This window comes from Herpailurus yagouaroundi, unplaced genomic scaffold (assembly GCF_014898765.1).
Source record: "Herpailurus yagouaroundi ecotype Mexico unplaced genomic scaffold, PumYag 100, whole genome shotgun sequence".
In the NCBI taxonomy this organism is placed as follows: Eukaryota; Metazoa; Chordata; class Mammalia; order Carnivora; family Felidae; genus Herpailurus; species Herpailurus yagouaroundi.
Genome location: NW_024412391.1, coordinates 31075211 through 31092725, shown reverse-complemented (window position 1 = coordinate 31092725; position 17515 = coordinate 31075211). Strand labels below are relative to the sequence as shown.

At 37.1% G+C, this 17515-nt stretch overlaps 1 protein-coding gene across 5 annotated transcripts; it reads right to left on the bottom strand.

The window, feature by feature from the left end:
* Positions 1-1508: 1508 nt before the first annotated feature.
* GPR85 (G protein-coupled receptor 85) lies at positions 1509-10136 on the bottom strand. Of its 5 annotated transcripts, none has more exons than XM_040472201.1 (4): positions 9833-10136; positions 8756-9383; positions 8477-8618; positions 1509-7365 (listed from the first exon to the last, which is right to left on the bottom strand). In XM_040472201.1, exon 4 carries the CDS (start codon positions 7193-7195, stop codon positions 6083-6085), a length of 1113 nt encoding a protein of 370 aa, XP_040328135.1. In that variant the 5' UTR covers positions 7196-7365; positions 8477-8618; positions 8756-9383; positions 9833-10136; the 3' UTR covers positions 1509-6082. The 5 variants fall into 5 exon arrangements, with proteins under 5 accessions (XP_040328135.1, XP_040328133.1, XP_040328134.1 ...); XM_040472199.1 differs by having other exon boundaries at positions 8477-8594; XM_040472200.1 differs by having other exon boundaries at positions 8477-8591.
* Positions 10137-17515: the final 7379 nt, after the last annotated feature.

The window sequence follows — 17515 nt, the reverse complement described above, 5'->3', positions numbered from 1 at the left end:
TAATTTGTTTGTGTCTCTGCTGCTAGATGGTGAATTATGCGAGAGCCAGCAAAAAGTAAAATTTATTTAAGATGCCAGACTCTCTCCTAAGGGCTTCACAAGGGTGGACTGCCTGGATCCTCTCAATAACTCCACTACGTTTGTACTATCATCTCCTTTTTCTTGATAAGGCATAGAAAAGTTTGGGGCGCCTGGGTGGCGCAGTCGGTTAAGCGTCCGACTTCAGCCAGGTCACGATCTCGCGGTCCATGAGTTCGAGCCCCGCGTCGGGCTCTGGGCTGATGGCTCAGAGCCTGGAGCCTGTTTCCGATTCTGTGTCTCCCTCTCTCTCTGCCCCTCCCCCGTTCATGCTCTGTCTCTCTCTGTCCCAAAAATAAATAAACGTTGAAAAAAAAAAAAGTTAAGTAACTTGCCCAGGCTTGTACATGCAGTAGGTACACAATAAATGACTGTTGAATTATGTTTAAGAAAAATGCTTACCAAAAATGACCCAAATTCTTTTTTCCCCTGGAGAAAATGCATTCTCCCAATTCAACATTTTTTTTTTTTTTCTGATGGAGGAGAAACAGACAAGCTCTTCTTTCATCTAGTCAGATTTTTACTTTCTTAAAGCTATGAGAAGAAACAACTAATTAACTTTAGCTAGTTAAAGCTTGACTGTCAATTCAGCTTTAAAGTTTTTTAATATTATAATAGATTTTTCAAAGTATTATAATACTTCCTCATCCCATAATCCTGAAAACCTGTATAGTTAAATGTTATTTTATTGTCTATTCAAAACCCCATAAACCAAGACGTGCATTACAGCATAAATTTTAATTTTTGTGTCAAGAATCTATTATTTTCCAAGCAAACAGAGGAAAAAAAAAAAGAACTGCTTTCCACTTCAAGTTAACCTTGAAAAACTTATGTCTTTCAGAGGGTAATGTTGTCCAGTGGCATCAGAAGGAATTATGGGCTGGTTGTGAATGTCAAGTGTGAGTAATTCCAAGCCCCAAACCACCTGTAGCTTTTTTTGAGGCCTTTTTCTACAATTGCTGAGAGGAAAACATATTCTCTTGGCTTTCTTCCGGGGCTTTTATAGGACTCCAGCCCTTGTATTAACTTCATGATCTGGTGGGAGGAAAACTGGCTTAAAAGCCTTTTAACCCAAAAGGTTTGAGCAGCTAATGGACATCATCCCTTTGGAGAAAGGAGATGATATAAAAGCTCCTTCTCCATTTTAAAAACTAGGCCTTATTTATATAATAAGGCCTTTTATAAAGTTAAAGCCTCTTGGTCTTAATACATTTTTTAGAACCTGTTACATTGCAGTGTAAGGTAAACAGTTAGCCAAAATACATAAATAAATAAAAACAAAAAACCATTCTTCCTCTGTTGCCCGAGTTCTCAATAAACCTTTAACTTATTTGACTGTTTGACTTATGGCAAAAATAATCCCAGTCATCTACAAATAATATCTTCATTTTAACCACTATTTAGGCTAATTATGAACCTGTGCCTCAAAATTAAGCAATTCTATCATTTTAATATGGTTTAAAAAAGAGTTTCTGAGGGAATTGGGGGAAGTTACAGAACACTAGCATGCCCAGATTTGATAACAACAATAAAAAAGTCAGCGATAAACAATTATCCTGGTAGACCCTGCAATTTCCATTCAAAACATTTAGAAGATAATATTAACAAACATGAAAATGATGTATTTTTACATAGAAAAACAAACTCACAAGACTTTGGAATTGCAAACAACCCACAATTGTGGCAACCATCTACCTTAATTAATGTGTTTAACCAGTATTTGAAACATTACCATTTATCATCTTCTTTTCTTTCCTTTCTTTTTAAATATGGAATTCATATAAACTGTTTGTGTGTGTGTGTGTGTTTTTCTTTAAATAACACTGTAGAGTAAAAAAAAAAAAAAACTGGAACAAAGTAAATTTATCTAATGGTGAATACACAGAAGAAGTTTTGGTTCTATTTACAAACTGTCCTACAGTAATCCTCATAACAACACAACTCACTATTACATGGCTTAGATGAAAAGAAATAGGTCTCTATAATTGTAATTATGTTTAATTGTATTTGCAATAGAAATAACTTCTGGAGGCCAAACAAACTTTTCAGATTATGGGGTTAGGGAGTTTTATGGTATCTACAATAAGGAGCATTAGAAACTTCGCAGTGGCATGCTTTAACAATAAAGAATATATACCCTGTTTCACAGGTTATTCCCATCGTTGCTTGAGCACCATGGGGGAGCCCCAGGAATTGGCTTCTTAGCGCCTTCTTTGATGACACTTTACCCAGGCATCCTCATAGCTACCTTGTGGGAAGGTATGAACATGTAAGAAAAGACACTTACATGTTTCTTGAAGGAACTGAAATATCTCACTTGTGGAAGTGGACAGTCAGGACATAGGAGTAACTTTAACACTCAGGTTTTGCCGTTATTTTGTGTATTTGGCATTAAAAACGTGGGAACTCAGGTTCCCAAAGTAACATGGTGGTTCATCTAAATGAAGTGTGAGCAGAACAGGAGGTTCCCTCTGAATAGAGGGAATATGATATATAAAAAGATCCCAAGGAATACTGGGAAAAGATAGGAGGTAAGGCACTGAAGGAAAAATGGAGAACAGTCTATTAATGGCCATTAATACCAAGTCCATCTTAGAAATGATTACTGTCGTAACACTTGTAACTTGTTGGTACTACATGTTTAATTGTTTCCACTAGACTAAGAAATCTTCATGAGAGACTGTTCTGTCTTGTTTTCCACTGTGCTCCCAGCACCACGCCCAGTGTCCAATACATATTTGTTGAATGAATAAATAAATTAATAAGCAATTCAGGTAGCATTCATGGAAGTAGAGGTAAATGGATAAGTAGCCATATCCGTGTGTGAGCAATGACAAATCAGCTAACCTGTGAAAAATGCTGGTGTTGAAATCCATCCAGCTAACACTTGAAGGTGATTCAGTCAATAGGCTGTCCTACAAATAATTTTTTTCTAATTACTTTGGTTAATTTTATGTTATTTAAATGGGGCCTCTGTGGAAAACTGGGCAAGTTACTCACCTCCTTCTGTCTCAGTTAATATCTGCATAGGATTCCACAGTCACAGACTGAATGCCTGGTTCCAACCAGGCTTCTCACAAGTAAATCCACTGTGCACCAAAGGAACCAGATGAGGTAGTATAGACACATTCATGCAAACATATCACCACTATTAAGGAAAACAATTTAAAGACTGTCAGCTCAGACGTGATTAGTCCAAGAGGAACACATTATTATTGATAATGAGCCTTTCTCACAGGGAAGTTGAACTCCCCAAGTGAGAATATTTTTAGGGGTTGAAGATTAGTAATATTTTCAAGTTGGATTAGTTACCAACTATTTTTAAGTATTGAATATTGGAATGGGTGCCAAAATAGATAATGTGATTTGGTCATTAAGATACTACGGAAGCAGACTTTTTATATGACTGCTGCCATTACTCATTGACTTACGAATGGCCTTGATTAACTGGGGATGTATCTCACCTACTGCTTGCCCCTTGACTTGAAATGCCAAGTTATCAAAAGTAGGCTCAAATGAAAGTCACTATGGTTCTGTACTATTCACTGATCACTTACCAAAGGGGTTGGAATCTGTTATTCCAAATATCTAGGTGGAGTCAGGCAATCTCACTTGGCTCTTGCTCTTGACTCTTCAATCCCCTACCTTTAATATATGCCTCAGTTTTCTTGTCTATGTTATGGAGGCAAGTAGTAATAAAACCTGATCTCTGGCTGCAGGACAATTGCTGACTGTTTTACTGATTGCTGGTGATATCTGATCCCGTAAGCAAAGTTCTCTATAAATACAATCATTGTAATTATGCTTCTACTATAAATTATTTTGAGTTGGAAACATAATGTTATCAGAATATCTTTTGATAACATTCCTTTACTGTATTTTGGATAATGATTTTAGTACCAACGAGGGCCTTTATTGCTAGATTCAACTCACTGTTGTACATTAAACTTTGTCTCAGATCTGACCAACTTTGGTATAAAGTAAAATGAGGTCAAACACAGTGCTTGCTAAATCATGGCTTGAGCTGTCCTTACATGAGCAAAACTGAATAGTTGCATATATCATTGAGACATTCCAGTGATTTATTTTTCCTTATTTATATTTATATTGATATTCTCTTTACAGAAGTACTGTAGCAATAAAGAATTCTATTCCATTAGATTCCTAATCTTATTTTTCAAGTACCAAAAGGCAAAAACTAAAACAAAAACAAACAAATGAAAACAATGGAAAACAAAAACAGTAAGTTTTCTGGTTTTGTCATAATGTTATTGTAAGCTATTCTTCTTAGATGTTATATATTTAGAACCCAAAATTTCTCCTATGATCCAAATTAAAATGTGATATTTTTATATTCAAATTATGAACCAATCAACTAAGCAGGTATATATTTCTAAATATTACTGCCTTATAAGAGAATAAATAGAGGGTAATCACGATAAACTATCAAATAATGCTTTTGTAGATAATACTATTTGTCAGTTTATCAGCTTTATGCTCCCTATTACTCATGCATTTCCAGTTCAAAAATATAATAGCTACAAAAATCAAAAAGCAAAACCATAATAAAGCTAGCCTTCCTAGTTTGTGCTTGCCTCCCAGGTCAAAAGAAATTGTTAATTGCCAAAAATGTAAAATTTATCCCAAGGAAAGTAACAGGCTACACGGGTAAATTTTGGCAAATGCAACTTTATATTGAAATTCACACATCTGTATCTTAAAGAATGAGACTCACAGACTCTAATGTATTTCTAAAATACCAGAAATCATATTATAAGCTTTCACAAGTTAAAACTGAAATAATTTAAACGACCAATACACTGAATGTGCAGAAAGTAGAAACAAGACTGTGCCTTCAGTAGAATAAACGCTTCACAAATTGTGCAGGATGTCATACTAAGGCTGTGGTCTCCCCTTGACAGCTGACTCAAAATATAAACATACATCAACTGCCCGCTTCTTAGAACACACTAGAATGGGTAGCACACCTCGGAAGAAAATCTCATTATCCCAGTGATGTGCACCTTAATTTTCAAACCATGTGAGGAGAAAGGAAAAAGAGTATTAAATGATCGTCCATGCACTTCCAGTTGCATGACCATGACCAGTTACTAATTCGATTTCCCTTGACTATTTGCTCCAATGCTAAATAAGATGAAAGATACTAGATAACCCTTTAAGGCAACATGTGTTTATTCTGCATTATTAAAACTGTTCAGTTGTGACCAGTTGGTACCATTAATGTTGCCTCCCAGACCAATATCTAGCATTTGTAAAATATAAATGAATTGGAAAAACTTTATACCAAATCAACCAAAACCACATAGTACAGTTCAATGCTAGCAATTTCACTAGTAGGTAAGGAAAGTGGCATTTAGAAATAGTAATGTATTAATACAAAAAAAAAAAGAGTAAACTCTAATTGGAACCAATATACTGCTTTGGAACTTACAAGGCGAATTTTTAAAAGTGTGATAATCCAATAATTCATGGCACGTCTTTAGTGGATTACAGTACTTTAAGTCCCCAAATATTTTAGTCTTTGCAAAACAATAATAGTATGAAATGTTTTAAAGTCTTCAAACTTCTAAAATTAGTTTTTATCAACACATTTACCTCATGTCAACTTAATTTATTAAGATGTCCAATGCTAATTGGTTTTTTTTTTTGATGTTTTTTTTTCATAAGTAGTGATATACACAGCATTTAGCACTGATACTTAGCACCTGCTACTTTCATTATCTAGTTTTCAACCACGTAAAGAAACTTAGGGCAGTGGTTCAGTCCTTTCTTAATTACAAACCTTCGCCGGCAGTCAGCAGGATCACTCTGAGATTTAAAATAGGATTATAGGTGAACTATTGCAAAGACTGCAGAATGTTGCCCAAATCCTTATAATTGCTGATCCCCTTCTTGATTTTCTTCTCAAGATATGGCTACAGGCCACAATTGCTTAGCAGAGAAGGTTAGTGTTTCACAAGGCTAAAGATTTCCAGATGCTCCTTCATATAACACAGTAAGGTTCCCTTGGTAACCTGGATTTTCTGCAGTAAAGAAGGGTTGTGCTGAAACAGCGCCTCAGCTCCCTGTTGGAGAAAATGCAGACAAAAGGATTGATTCCTGCTTGGGCAAAACTCATCCAGACAGCGGCTGTTAGAAATCCCCCTGGTACTACAGGCCCTCTTGCAAAAACTCTCCAATAACAGGCCACCAGGTATGGGCCCCACAAGGTTAGGAAGAGAAAAGTCATTATATAGAACATTCTGCTGATTCTTTTCTCCATTTTGAACTCATCTAAGACCAAGAGCCTTCTTCTGCCCGTGGTGTTTGCATTTTGCCTGATGCCCAGCAAGGTGGGTGGTGTGGGACCCCTTCCAAATCCTGCTAGCCAATTGGCAGCTGCCTGGCCACTGGCTCCAGGGCCATGAAAAGTCCAGTTCTGGCTGACTGCTGCTACAAACTGGACTGGCTTCATTTTCCTTCTGTCGTGGACAAAAAATATCAGCTTGAGGTAGACAAGCTGTGTGGCTAGGAGGATGAGAGCAAGGAGCAGCATAAATCCTAAGGAATCATTAGCCCTGAAGGAGCGGTGTTGGAAGGTACATTGATCTTCCTCCCTAATGAATGAGTAAGTGCCCACATCTAAAACTGGGGGGAATGCCATGGCCACAGACAGAGTCCACACCATGCAGATCACAGCCAGACACGTCCAAAAGGTCAGCCTCTTTGTATAGAAGCGGTGATGGGCGATAGCTAAGTATCTGGTGACGCTGATGCAGAAGAGCATGAAAGCAGTGTGGAAACAGGACAAAACCCCCAGAAAGGCAATCACTTTGCAAGTCAGAGTCCCATAAGTCCAGGTAGAGCCATTTTTGACTGAGTTGAATACAAATGGGAAACAAATTGCAGATCTGAGGATATCTGAACAACAAAGATCCAACAGGAAGTAGTAAGGTGCTCTATGCAAGGTCTTATCTTTCACTAGCAAAATGGAGATCAGAAGGTTGCCCACCACGCTGACTCCTATTATGAAACCCAAGGAAGTCAGTTTCAGAAAGGCTGTTAGAGGAGAGAGATTTTGCAAAATGTTGTCAGCTGCATGGCTATAGTTCGCCATAGATGGATGGAGGATAAAGATACAGCCTCAGTCAAGTCTCATGATCTAGATATAAGAACAAGGAAAAGATAGATCCATACATTTTACTGAAAATGTAATCCACAAAGAGAATTGATGCGATCTGCAGTCATGCTTCCTCTTTTCTTCCATTTGATTTGCCATCAGAATATCTGGAAAAAAAATGAGCTATCAGTTCTTAAGTTAACAAGTAATGATGTCAGGCAGTGCTAACACAAAGCTGTTCATTTATGGGGAAGCAAATAAAGTTTTAATTTTGAATAATATTATTTGCTTTAGTAACTATTTTTGCTTGAGATTTCAGAGAATTGGCTGGTTTAGTTTTCTGAACTAGATGAATTTAAAAATGTCCCCATTTTGGAGAACATAAATTTGATTGGGTACCTTTAAGACAGAAGGAATAAAATGTTCCACAATCATAAAATATGCCAGTCCAGGAATTAATCACTAATGTTGCAATGGAATCTACAAGATTGCTAATAGGAGACAGAGATGAGAATACCTACATTTATTTGAGTTCTGTTAGTATCTGTCAGTGTTTTACAGGGAGCTTTTCTGCTGATATGGATCCAAAGAGCCCTTGCAAAATATGTCTTTTAACTCAAGTGCCACTATTCATGCTGCACATTGTAAGAGTATTTGTTGATTCATCTTAAAGCATAATTTCAACACTAGATTTCGAAATTAACAGGAACTTATCCAGGATATGATGTGATTTAATCTTTTGTCTTTTCCTCCACACCCTACCCCCCATTTTTGGTAAATCTTTTCTCTTTTAAACCCACATGATTATTAAAAATGGTTAATGTAAATATTGGCCAGGGAAACACACCCAGAGGAATAATGCACTTCCATTTGTAAACCTTGGCTGCCTGGATTCAAATGAATTTAACATGAACCTGTATTTCTTGGGCAATTAAGCCTTTCCTATTTACACTGATAATCTTTGTGGCAAATCGCAAGTGGCTTCATTTTCAAACAAAATGCACATTGTCTCCTAGGTGCCTGAGAGCCACACCAGGAAAATCGGCTTCCTCTGTTATTCCCAAGAAGCATGTTCCCTTTGCCACTTCTCACTAGCCCGGAATATGCTGATGGAAGCCCAGGCAAAACTGCGTTCGATGATTTTAATTTCCCCACCGGTACATCCCCGGGTAAATACCGATCACATCATGCAACATTACGAAACCTGAAATCCGCCACCCCTGGATTTATAATGTGGGGTGGAGGAGGGGGAGGGGGAGAGAGACATGCATTACATACGCGAAGATGGGGAGAGAGATTGCTTCTGTGCTGCAAGGGAACTGTTCCCGGTGATTCGCAGTCTGATATTCCTCAGTCTTGCAACGCTTTCCAGAAATGGAGCTCTCAATAAGCCCTACTGAAGATGCATTGTCTGAATGTACTTCCATTATGCAGTTTATTGTCAAAAAAACAAAAAACAAAAAACCTCAGGGAGGGCTCGGTGCCGGTGAACCTGCAGTTTCATCAACACTGTGCGCCCCCCTCCCCCAAAACTTAACCGAGAGTATATCCTCCTACCTGTTGGTGTTGGATATCCCGACAGACTATAGCTTCTTCTTTCTATAAATTGCTGATTTTTTTTTTGCCTTAGTGCCTTGACTGAGCATCCAGGCAGGGCTCGGCGGCGCCTGCGCGCTGGAGCCTCCTTGAGCTCCAGCCGCGTCCTCCCCTGTCGCAGCGGCACCGTCTCCCCCAGTAACGCAGGGGCCGCGGCGGCGGCGGCGGCGGCGGCGGCGGCGAGGGCGGCGAGGGCGGCGGCAGGGGCTGCTTCGGGCTCTGTGGAGCTAACGGGAGCCTCGACCCGTTTCCAGAGCTGGCCCTGTTTATTGGATGTCCTGTCCTGTTGAACTGGCAAAATGAGGCTTTTGTCCCCTTGTGGCTGCTTCTGAACTTTTCCCTCCCCACATTTGAAGTGGGGGCTTGGAAAGGCTTGTTCAGGACCTCAGGCCCACCCTGTTCCCTTAGGGCAGCGACGGGAGAAGCCACGGTGTCGGGGGCGCTCGCCCCCTTCTTCAGCTACCCGGAACCCTAGCCTTCCCCGAACATTTCCTTCCTTTCTCTTTTAGGGTGGTCCAACGCTTTGGAAGCTTCTTTTAGAATTCCTCTTTAATGATTTCCTCAGCTGACCTTTGCATTTGCAGGTTAGCTGGGAGAAAAAAAGAAAGAAAGAAAGAAAAAATAGAAATTAAATATATATATTTTTAAAAGCGCAGTCAAGAAAAATCTTGTCAATGGGGAAGGAGGGAAGAAAGCAGGTTAGGGGCAGCCCTGTCTTTGTTAGTCATCCTCTATTCTCAAATGCACGCAAATATGTGTTAAGTAGGGAGAAGCTAAGTTCAGAGGACAACTGCAAAATGATTTACATGCATTTTACCATAACGAATATGATGATAGAATCAGGTTTACAAAAATTTTAAGTGACTATTCCTTGCATTCCACCCCACCAAGCAACAGCCTTTCTTTTTCTTTCTTGCAAGTACTGCTGACCAATACATTGGTAATGTCAAAGCAGTTGTGTGTGTGAGTTTCCTTTCCCTCCCCCTTTGTTTTTACAGAAGAAAAATACTAGGAATATAACGAATTCATAAAACTTACACCCATCCAAAAGGTCCGATGATATCACAAGGCACCACATAGCCTGACAACTGAGTGCTTAGGGATGTCTCTGGAATCATGCATTTCCTTATTTTACCATTTCCGAAGAGTTTTGTTTGTGGGGGTGTTATAAGATTTTAAACAACTCCCCACCTCCAAAAAACGAACAGATATGCTTTCATCAATTCCCAGTGTGAAACGTCTGCTTCTCCTCCCGCTTGCTTATTGCTTTATAATAATCTGTTAATGAAACAGAAAAATAAAGACCTTCTCTACAGTAATAATTTGATCTCCAGACAGCAGTAAAATACCTCATTGCTGGGTGGTGAGATTGTGACATTCGGGGGAACTCAAGCCAATCAGCATACAGATAATATGGGTTAATTTACATATTGTATTTCTATTGGACACACTGAGGTAAAGCCTTCTCTGTTTAAAGCTTAAAAATGAATACTTCACTGTCATGGTGTCACAGTCATTACACAAAGCCCTATGTTGGTAATAGTGAAATGATGTTACATTTTCCTGATTTGTTTGGGGATGTCCTAAGCCCATTTAAGAAAAAAAAGATAATGATTTGTTTAAAAAGATAAAAAAAAAAAAAGGGGAATATAAAACACCTAACTTTTGCATTCCCTTAACCTAGAAAAATCAATCCTACAGCAATACTGGAAGTAACTTAAGGGCATTTCCATTCAAGTGAAACATTCCACTTTTTTGCAAAACAAATAAATTCAGAAGAGTGCAAAACTATATGATGGTTTGCAAATTTTAAGTGAAATGTCAAATTCATTTTTGTGAAACTACAAATCAAAGCAAATTTGTTCTGTTTTACTTCCCGATTAGTGTCTCCATGTACCTTGCAAAGAGTTATTAATTCCTGAAATTTTACAGTTAAAATATCTTTAGAATAAGATATTTTTAAAAAGTTTACTGAAGAATCATGATTGGCCAGATCTTAGTTATGGATTAGGGAAAAGCTATTTAAAAGTAAATTAAAAGGGCAACTGCACTGCCAGGCCATGAGGCAATAATTTACTCTGCCAAAAGGTATAGGGCCAAGATCCAAGGGTTTAACTATCTTCAGACTTTAAGATGCAGGTATTGATTCCTTAAAAATAAGAGAGGGAGTATGTGTGTATGCAATATTCTTTCATATCTACATCTCAGGGTATGGTATTAGAACTATTATTTTCCTTTGCAATTGAGAGCTGTTTCATCCACTAGTTCTTCAGCTTTTCCAGCTGTTAGATGAGAGTGTCATTTTCTTGCCTCACAAGGGGGCTCAAGATATTAATGAGATATTTTCCATTCAGTTCATTAACTCCACTGGAGAAAACATGGAAGTCTGCATCTTCAATCAATAGGAATTTTTAAAAATGTATTTAACAGCTGACAAAATTTCATATCCTCTATAAATTCTTAAATGTAAAGCTGTTGCTTCAAATGGGTCAGATTATAACCTTACTTGTTCTTAGCTAATTTTGTTTTTGTTTCTTACATCACCAAACCTAGAAAAATTGTAACGTTAGGAGTAAAGGGACAGAACAAACCATAGCGAAATATTATACACCTGGGTTTGAAGGAGTCTAAAGGTTTTCAAGTTCTTGGCATATTACATTAACTCTAATTGATCAGTGCATTAGGAAGACCAATGTAATTTGCTTAATTTCGTTCTTATAATAAATACACCCAATTTTATTTAAAGCACCAATTATCTTCTCAAAATTAGACAGACACATCAGATCTTTCCAAGTGATGCACATCTCATGATGGGCAAATATGGTATTTTTGTTCCACGCATTGTTTATGTAAAAAAGTGTGTCAGGGAGTAACCAATCCTTGACAAATGCAGAGAAGTTAGGCTAGGATAAAATGTTCTAAGAAAAGATTTTTTAATCATTCATTTAAAGTGCTGCCCTTCCCACTGAAAGCTTTTCTTTAAAACTTCAAAAACATGTATCTCTGGTACTCTCAATTCATACCAAAATCTAAAACTATGCATGAAAAAGAGACTTTTTATAAATGTTCTGGAAGTTATTTTGATAAGAAAGGCTCCCATTAGGGACTTACATAAAAACATTTTCTAAGAACTTATTTAAAAATTTCACTAACCTGGAAAAAGTGACCAACAGAAAGGGAGATTATGTATTTACTTTTGATAATGGGTTTCACCTCCTAGTCTGTGGCAAAAATTGACCTTTTTCATAGAGACATCTAAGTAACAGGGTTTCAAGGGCTCTGTGCTCCACCTACTTGGGGAACAACATCGTGAAAGAATACTCTAGACCCCAAAACTGCCACCAGATTTTAAATATCGTGCCTCGGGAGTTAGGAATCACTGTAATGGTGAACACCTCAAACAGTGAGATTTCTTCAGAATTTTAATGAGTTTTATAAAGATTAAGAATCTGGCATGTTCCTTTCCAAAATGCTAAAAAGTTCATTTGTTAGATTTTTCTCTCTACTCTGTCACAAAACAGGTTTCAAAGTGTTAATATAATTCATTTTTAATTCTAAGGCTAGCATCTCTAAGACCTTCTCTTTAATTTAAGATCCAGGCTTTTAAAAATCTAGTGATTTACCTTCTCTGACCTTTATGCTGACCATTCCCTTCTTTCTGAAAATGTATTCCTTTATTGAATTCTTTTAACAAATATTTGTTGAGGTTCTACTCTGTAGGAGTCATAGTGCTAGATCTTGCAAGAAATGAAAAATCAAAAGATAGGACCTGTGTGCAGGTAGTTGCATCAATGTAGGGAAAGCCTGATGGTATAAGCGGAGGGTGTGGAATGAACAGAAACAAAGGGGTGGATCTGATTGTTAAGAGGAAGTAGAAGCCATATATATATATATTAATCAAGTGATTAAATAAAGGGAAGCAAAGGAGATTGCAAAGTAATCTAAGGTCTGGAGCTTGGGGAGCTGGGAGGAGACACCATTAACTGGGAGAGCATAAGTTAAAAAAGAGAGCATTGGTTTGGTAGGGAAGATTCTGAGTTAATTTCAGACATATTGAATGTGAAATGCTGGTGGAACATTCGAGTATTGTTGTCATATATGTGGTTGGAAGTGAAGAGCCCAAATTTAGGAAGTACACAGAGATGATGGTAGAGCTAGGGTAACTGTTGGGCGACATTGCCAAGGAATATATTGTTGAGAGAGAAGGTTGAGGTAAATAGATCAAAAAAACAAGAAACCAAAAACAAACAAACAAACAAACAAACAAACAAAACAACCCACATGCCCATTCTCCTTCCTTTCGGAAAACTGAAAAATGAAGGGAATGCCTGCATTTAAGAAACAGGAAGGGGGCGCCTGGGTGGCGCAGTTGGTTAAGCGTCCGACTTCAGCCAGGTCACGATCTCGCGGTCCGTGAGTTCGAGCCCCGCGTCGGGCTCTGGGCTGATGGCTCAGAGCCTGGAGCCTGTTTCCGATTCTGTGTCTCCCTCTCTCTCTGCCCCTCCCCCGTTCATGCTCTGTCTCTCTCTGTCCCAAAAATAAATAAACGTTGAAAAAAAAATTAAAAAAAAAAAAAAAGAAACAGGAAGGTACATGGAAGAATCAGAAACAGAAAAACTGAGAAGGAGGAACATCAGTGTCATAGACTCAAGGGATTAATAAGTGAGGGGTGCAGACTTAAAGATTTATAAAGTCAGGCTAAGAAATATTTTGCTATTAATGACAGCAGTATCTTGATGATAAAGATTTTAATGAATTCCCTTGATGTTTTAAGAACCAAGTGATAGTTATTTAAGTAAGTATAGCATACCTTCTTCTTCTAGAAGTCTTTAAAACTCTTCTTCTATTATACATTATTTAAATATGATACTGTGAATGAACACAGCAAATGCAAGTTTCCCTACTAATGTCTGGTAAAACTTCAGTGCTTTTATCAAAAGCCTTGTTCTATTAAAATATTTGAAAGGATCTCATTACCTTTTACCTTTATTTTTTTTAAATGAAGTCAGTCTTAACCATGAAAAAAGCAAAGTGACCTGTGTGGGTGTGGCTTGAGAGTGGGTGGTGTGTGTGTGTGTGTGTGTTTGTGTGTATGAGTGTGTGTATGATTGCGTGTGTGAATATGTATTGGGAAGAGATGGGAAGGCAAAGTAAGTGTTGGTAAAATGATTAAGGAATGGAAAATTTAATTTAATATTCAGGTTAATGGAGAGTCATACATATTTTACGTGGATTGTAAATTTTCACGGAATAAAAATGCAATATAATTTTTAAAACTCAGGACATATAGGACATTTTTTCTTTGATTATTCAGAGGTTACTTCAGTCTTACAGTGCATTAAGACAATTATTATGAGCACCAGTTATATGATAATATGAGCAGATTATGGTTATTTAAGCTTTTGTGGTGTTTAGCTTTTTGACAAATGGGCATAATTAAAACATGGCTGAAAGTAAAGAATGTTAATTTAAATTCTAATTTAAGAGCTTCCCATATTAACTGTCCAGTCCTGCATTCTGATTTTCTGGTTAGCTCTTCTACTTTCATTTCTCCTAATTCTTTAAACTTCATAATTTTGTCTTTACAGAGTAATCCTTCAAAAGACAAAACAAAATTCCCATATCTCAAAAACATGGTTACTAGTTAAACTTGGTTAACACTTGTTAAGAGTAAAAGTGTGATATTATCTGCCTGATTTTACATGAAAAAGGATTTAAGAATAGGTTCTGGGGCAGCATTATTTCAGTCACCTAGCAAACTCTTAGTCTCAGCTGGAATATGAACCCTACGAGAATACAGACATTGTCTTATTTTGTTTGCCCTGTTCCTCCCTGGTGCCCAAACAGAACCGGGCACAGAGAGGGCACTCCACACATTTTTGTTTGAATGTGTGATTATAAATCTACCACATAAAGTGTGCGTGTTGGGCACTATGAGGAGGATATAAAAGAAAATGAAATAAAAAACAATGACACAGGCTCCAAGTGAACTCTTATTTTTTTCTTAATTTAATAAGCTTGGGATAAGTATTTATGTTATGGGCAGAAAGTTTTCTTGGCCAAGGATTTACTCTGGATTTGTGGGAATTTTGTTTGCTTCTTAGCTTTATTACATTAGAATTTACATGATTCTTTATTTGGCTTACTATTCAGTAATTTCAGACCAGTTTCTAGTAACTTAATGACTCCCATGCAGATTGTAAGCCGAGGGCAGATATCTTATGCTTTGAGTCCCTAACCTGGTGCTCAGGTATGTGACATAATATCTGCAGCTTTTATCTGGCTTAGGACTTCTGATAATTAGTTTTTTAATAGCCAAAAGGGTGGTATATGCTGAAAACAAAATTGAAAGTCATTTATCAGTACAGAAGTAAAAAAGCTCAATAATATAAAAAAGAAAATCTTAAATGATGAATACCCTCTGCTCTAGTTTTGCCTATGGGTTATTCACAATTATCTATAGGACAAACAGGAAAGGGGTTGAAATAGAAACTGGCCAGTTAGCTACTTGGAAAAAGACTTCACAAGGATGATGTTACTCTTAGGTAAAAATCTGGATTATATTCCTTGCTTTTTGTCTTCTTTTTAGAAGATATTTCTTTCCCTTCTTTACCAAGCATAAATTAGAGCTGAATATAAGAAGTTCTTGTATCAAATAGTGCTGATTCATCTTACTAATTGAATACAATAAAAAAGCTACGAGCCAAATCACTCTTTAAATCCTCTTAGCTTGAACAAAGGCCAGAGCTGATGATAGAGTTTGTAATCTCTGGAACAAGGAGGACATAGGACAATGATTCCAACAACTTGAAACAGGATGGTAGCTCATTTTCAGAAGGCAGTGATGACTAGGGCTGGGTGTATACAATTTCACTGTGTAGAAGAACCTGGTCAGGATTGCCTTTCTCCTTTACCTGATCTAGAATTATGGAGTTTTGTATTGGCAGTTGGTATGTGATTTACAGCAGTTGTTTTCTGGCTTGGGTATTGTTGAGGGATCATTAAGCATTTCCATGGAGTATAAGGAATACTGTTGTATGCATGTATTATGACACATGTGAGCCTTGTTTATAAACACTCAAAATACAACATACCTTACGTCTACAAACTCTATAATTTGTACTTCTGTCTATTACCCATCATCTCTTGGAATGTTACTGTGCTGCATAGAGTTGGGCTGGTGAACAGGCTTAAGAGGTGGATGTGGAAGTGTTTCTATGCCAAGAATTCTAATACTTGAAATATTTTTGAATATGGATTTCATATCATCTAATCCCAATTAAAACTGTAGAATACAGGTATGATTCTAACATTTTGAGAAGTAGTTGCTGATTGTTTGGGCAAGCAGTTGTCTTAAATAAGCTGGAGGGATGAAGACCAGTAGTAAGCCTCCAGGGAAATAATTTGTTTTCCTGTGAGAATTCTTAATGTAGCAATTTCTGGTGGCATTAGCTAGTGTAGTGTCTGCTTTAGTTACTATTGCCAGTATACAAGGGCAGGACTGCTGTCATTTTGTCTGGCTGATATTAAATCCCTTGACAACCATGGCTCTTTTTAAGCTGCAGTTTTTGTTTTGTTTTGTTTTTTGTTTTTGTTTTTGTTTTTGTTTTTGTTTTTGTTTTTGTTTTTTTTTTTTTGGCAGGTTTCTTTCAAGGGAATCATGGGTTTCTTTCATTTCTTTCACAGTAAATCTAGTCAGTTAATTAAAAACAACAACTCTATCATATGAAATTAAAAATTCTCCATCAATTAGGTATTTACTCATTCAGATATGTCCTGGATACAGGCTCTGGAGTATTTTCTGCTTAGCATTATACAAAACATGTTCATGTACATTGGCCTTTCTGCACCCAGAGAGTTTATAAGTTCTTGAGCTAGAGACTAAAACCTAGTTGGCCTGTAGAATCCCAGCCCAGGGAATGTTTTCCACTGCACCTTTCCAATATTGCACCTCCGTTAAGCCAAATCAAATCAGCACATGCCTAATCTGTCCCCCACTTACAATCTAAACAGTTCTAAAATTTAACTTCAAAAGACTCTTATCAAAAATATGTGCAAAATTTGAACTTTTATCTTGAGGTCTTCAAGATTTTACTTTTCAGTTAAGGATCTTTTTTTTCCCATTCATGCTCTATTAATTCTCATAAATTCTAATGGGAATTAAGTACATAAATCCTTGGCACTTGGTTGAAAGCCTAGGAATCATGTGGAGACAGCACTTTTGTATATAGCCTACTTGTAATCTGCTCTATAAACGGTTCGCTTTTCTGCCATCTGGCATTGAATAGGTGAGATTCTTGCTGGGGTTTCATGATGAGTCTTATTACTGCAGAAGATCATACAGACACCAACACTTAGTGAAGAGATGGACTGAATTTTTGATTCTACTTGCAGACTAAGTTCAAAATGATGTTTTAGTAAAAAGTAAAAAAGCTCAGGATTGATGCATACCAATATAACCATCTAACTTTGTTATATATACACATATGTTTGATATTTAACTTGCTTTCTCAATAATTTTGTTACTGCATACCCTCATGAAGGCAAAATTTCTGTCTATGTTGATTATCTTTATGTCCCTGGTACCTAGAACAGTGCCCAGCACATAATAGACACTTAGTAACTATTAGTGAAATAAATGAAAAAAATTTTTTCATTGAAAAAAATCATCCTAAGAATTAAATGCTTTTTCTTTTACATCTATTATTCCAATAAATCTCC

What these genes read in the sequence shown, in the direction of transcription:
- GPR85 (XM_040472201.1), bottom strand. Translation starts at nt 7,195, where the DNA reads ATGGCGAACTATAGCCATGCAGCTGACAACATTTTGCAAAATCTCTCT.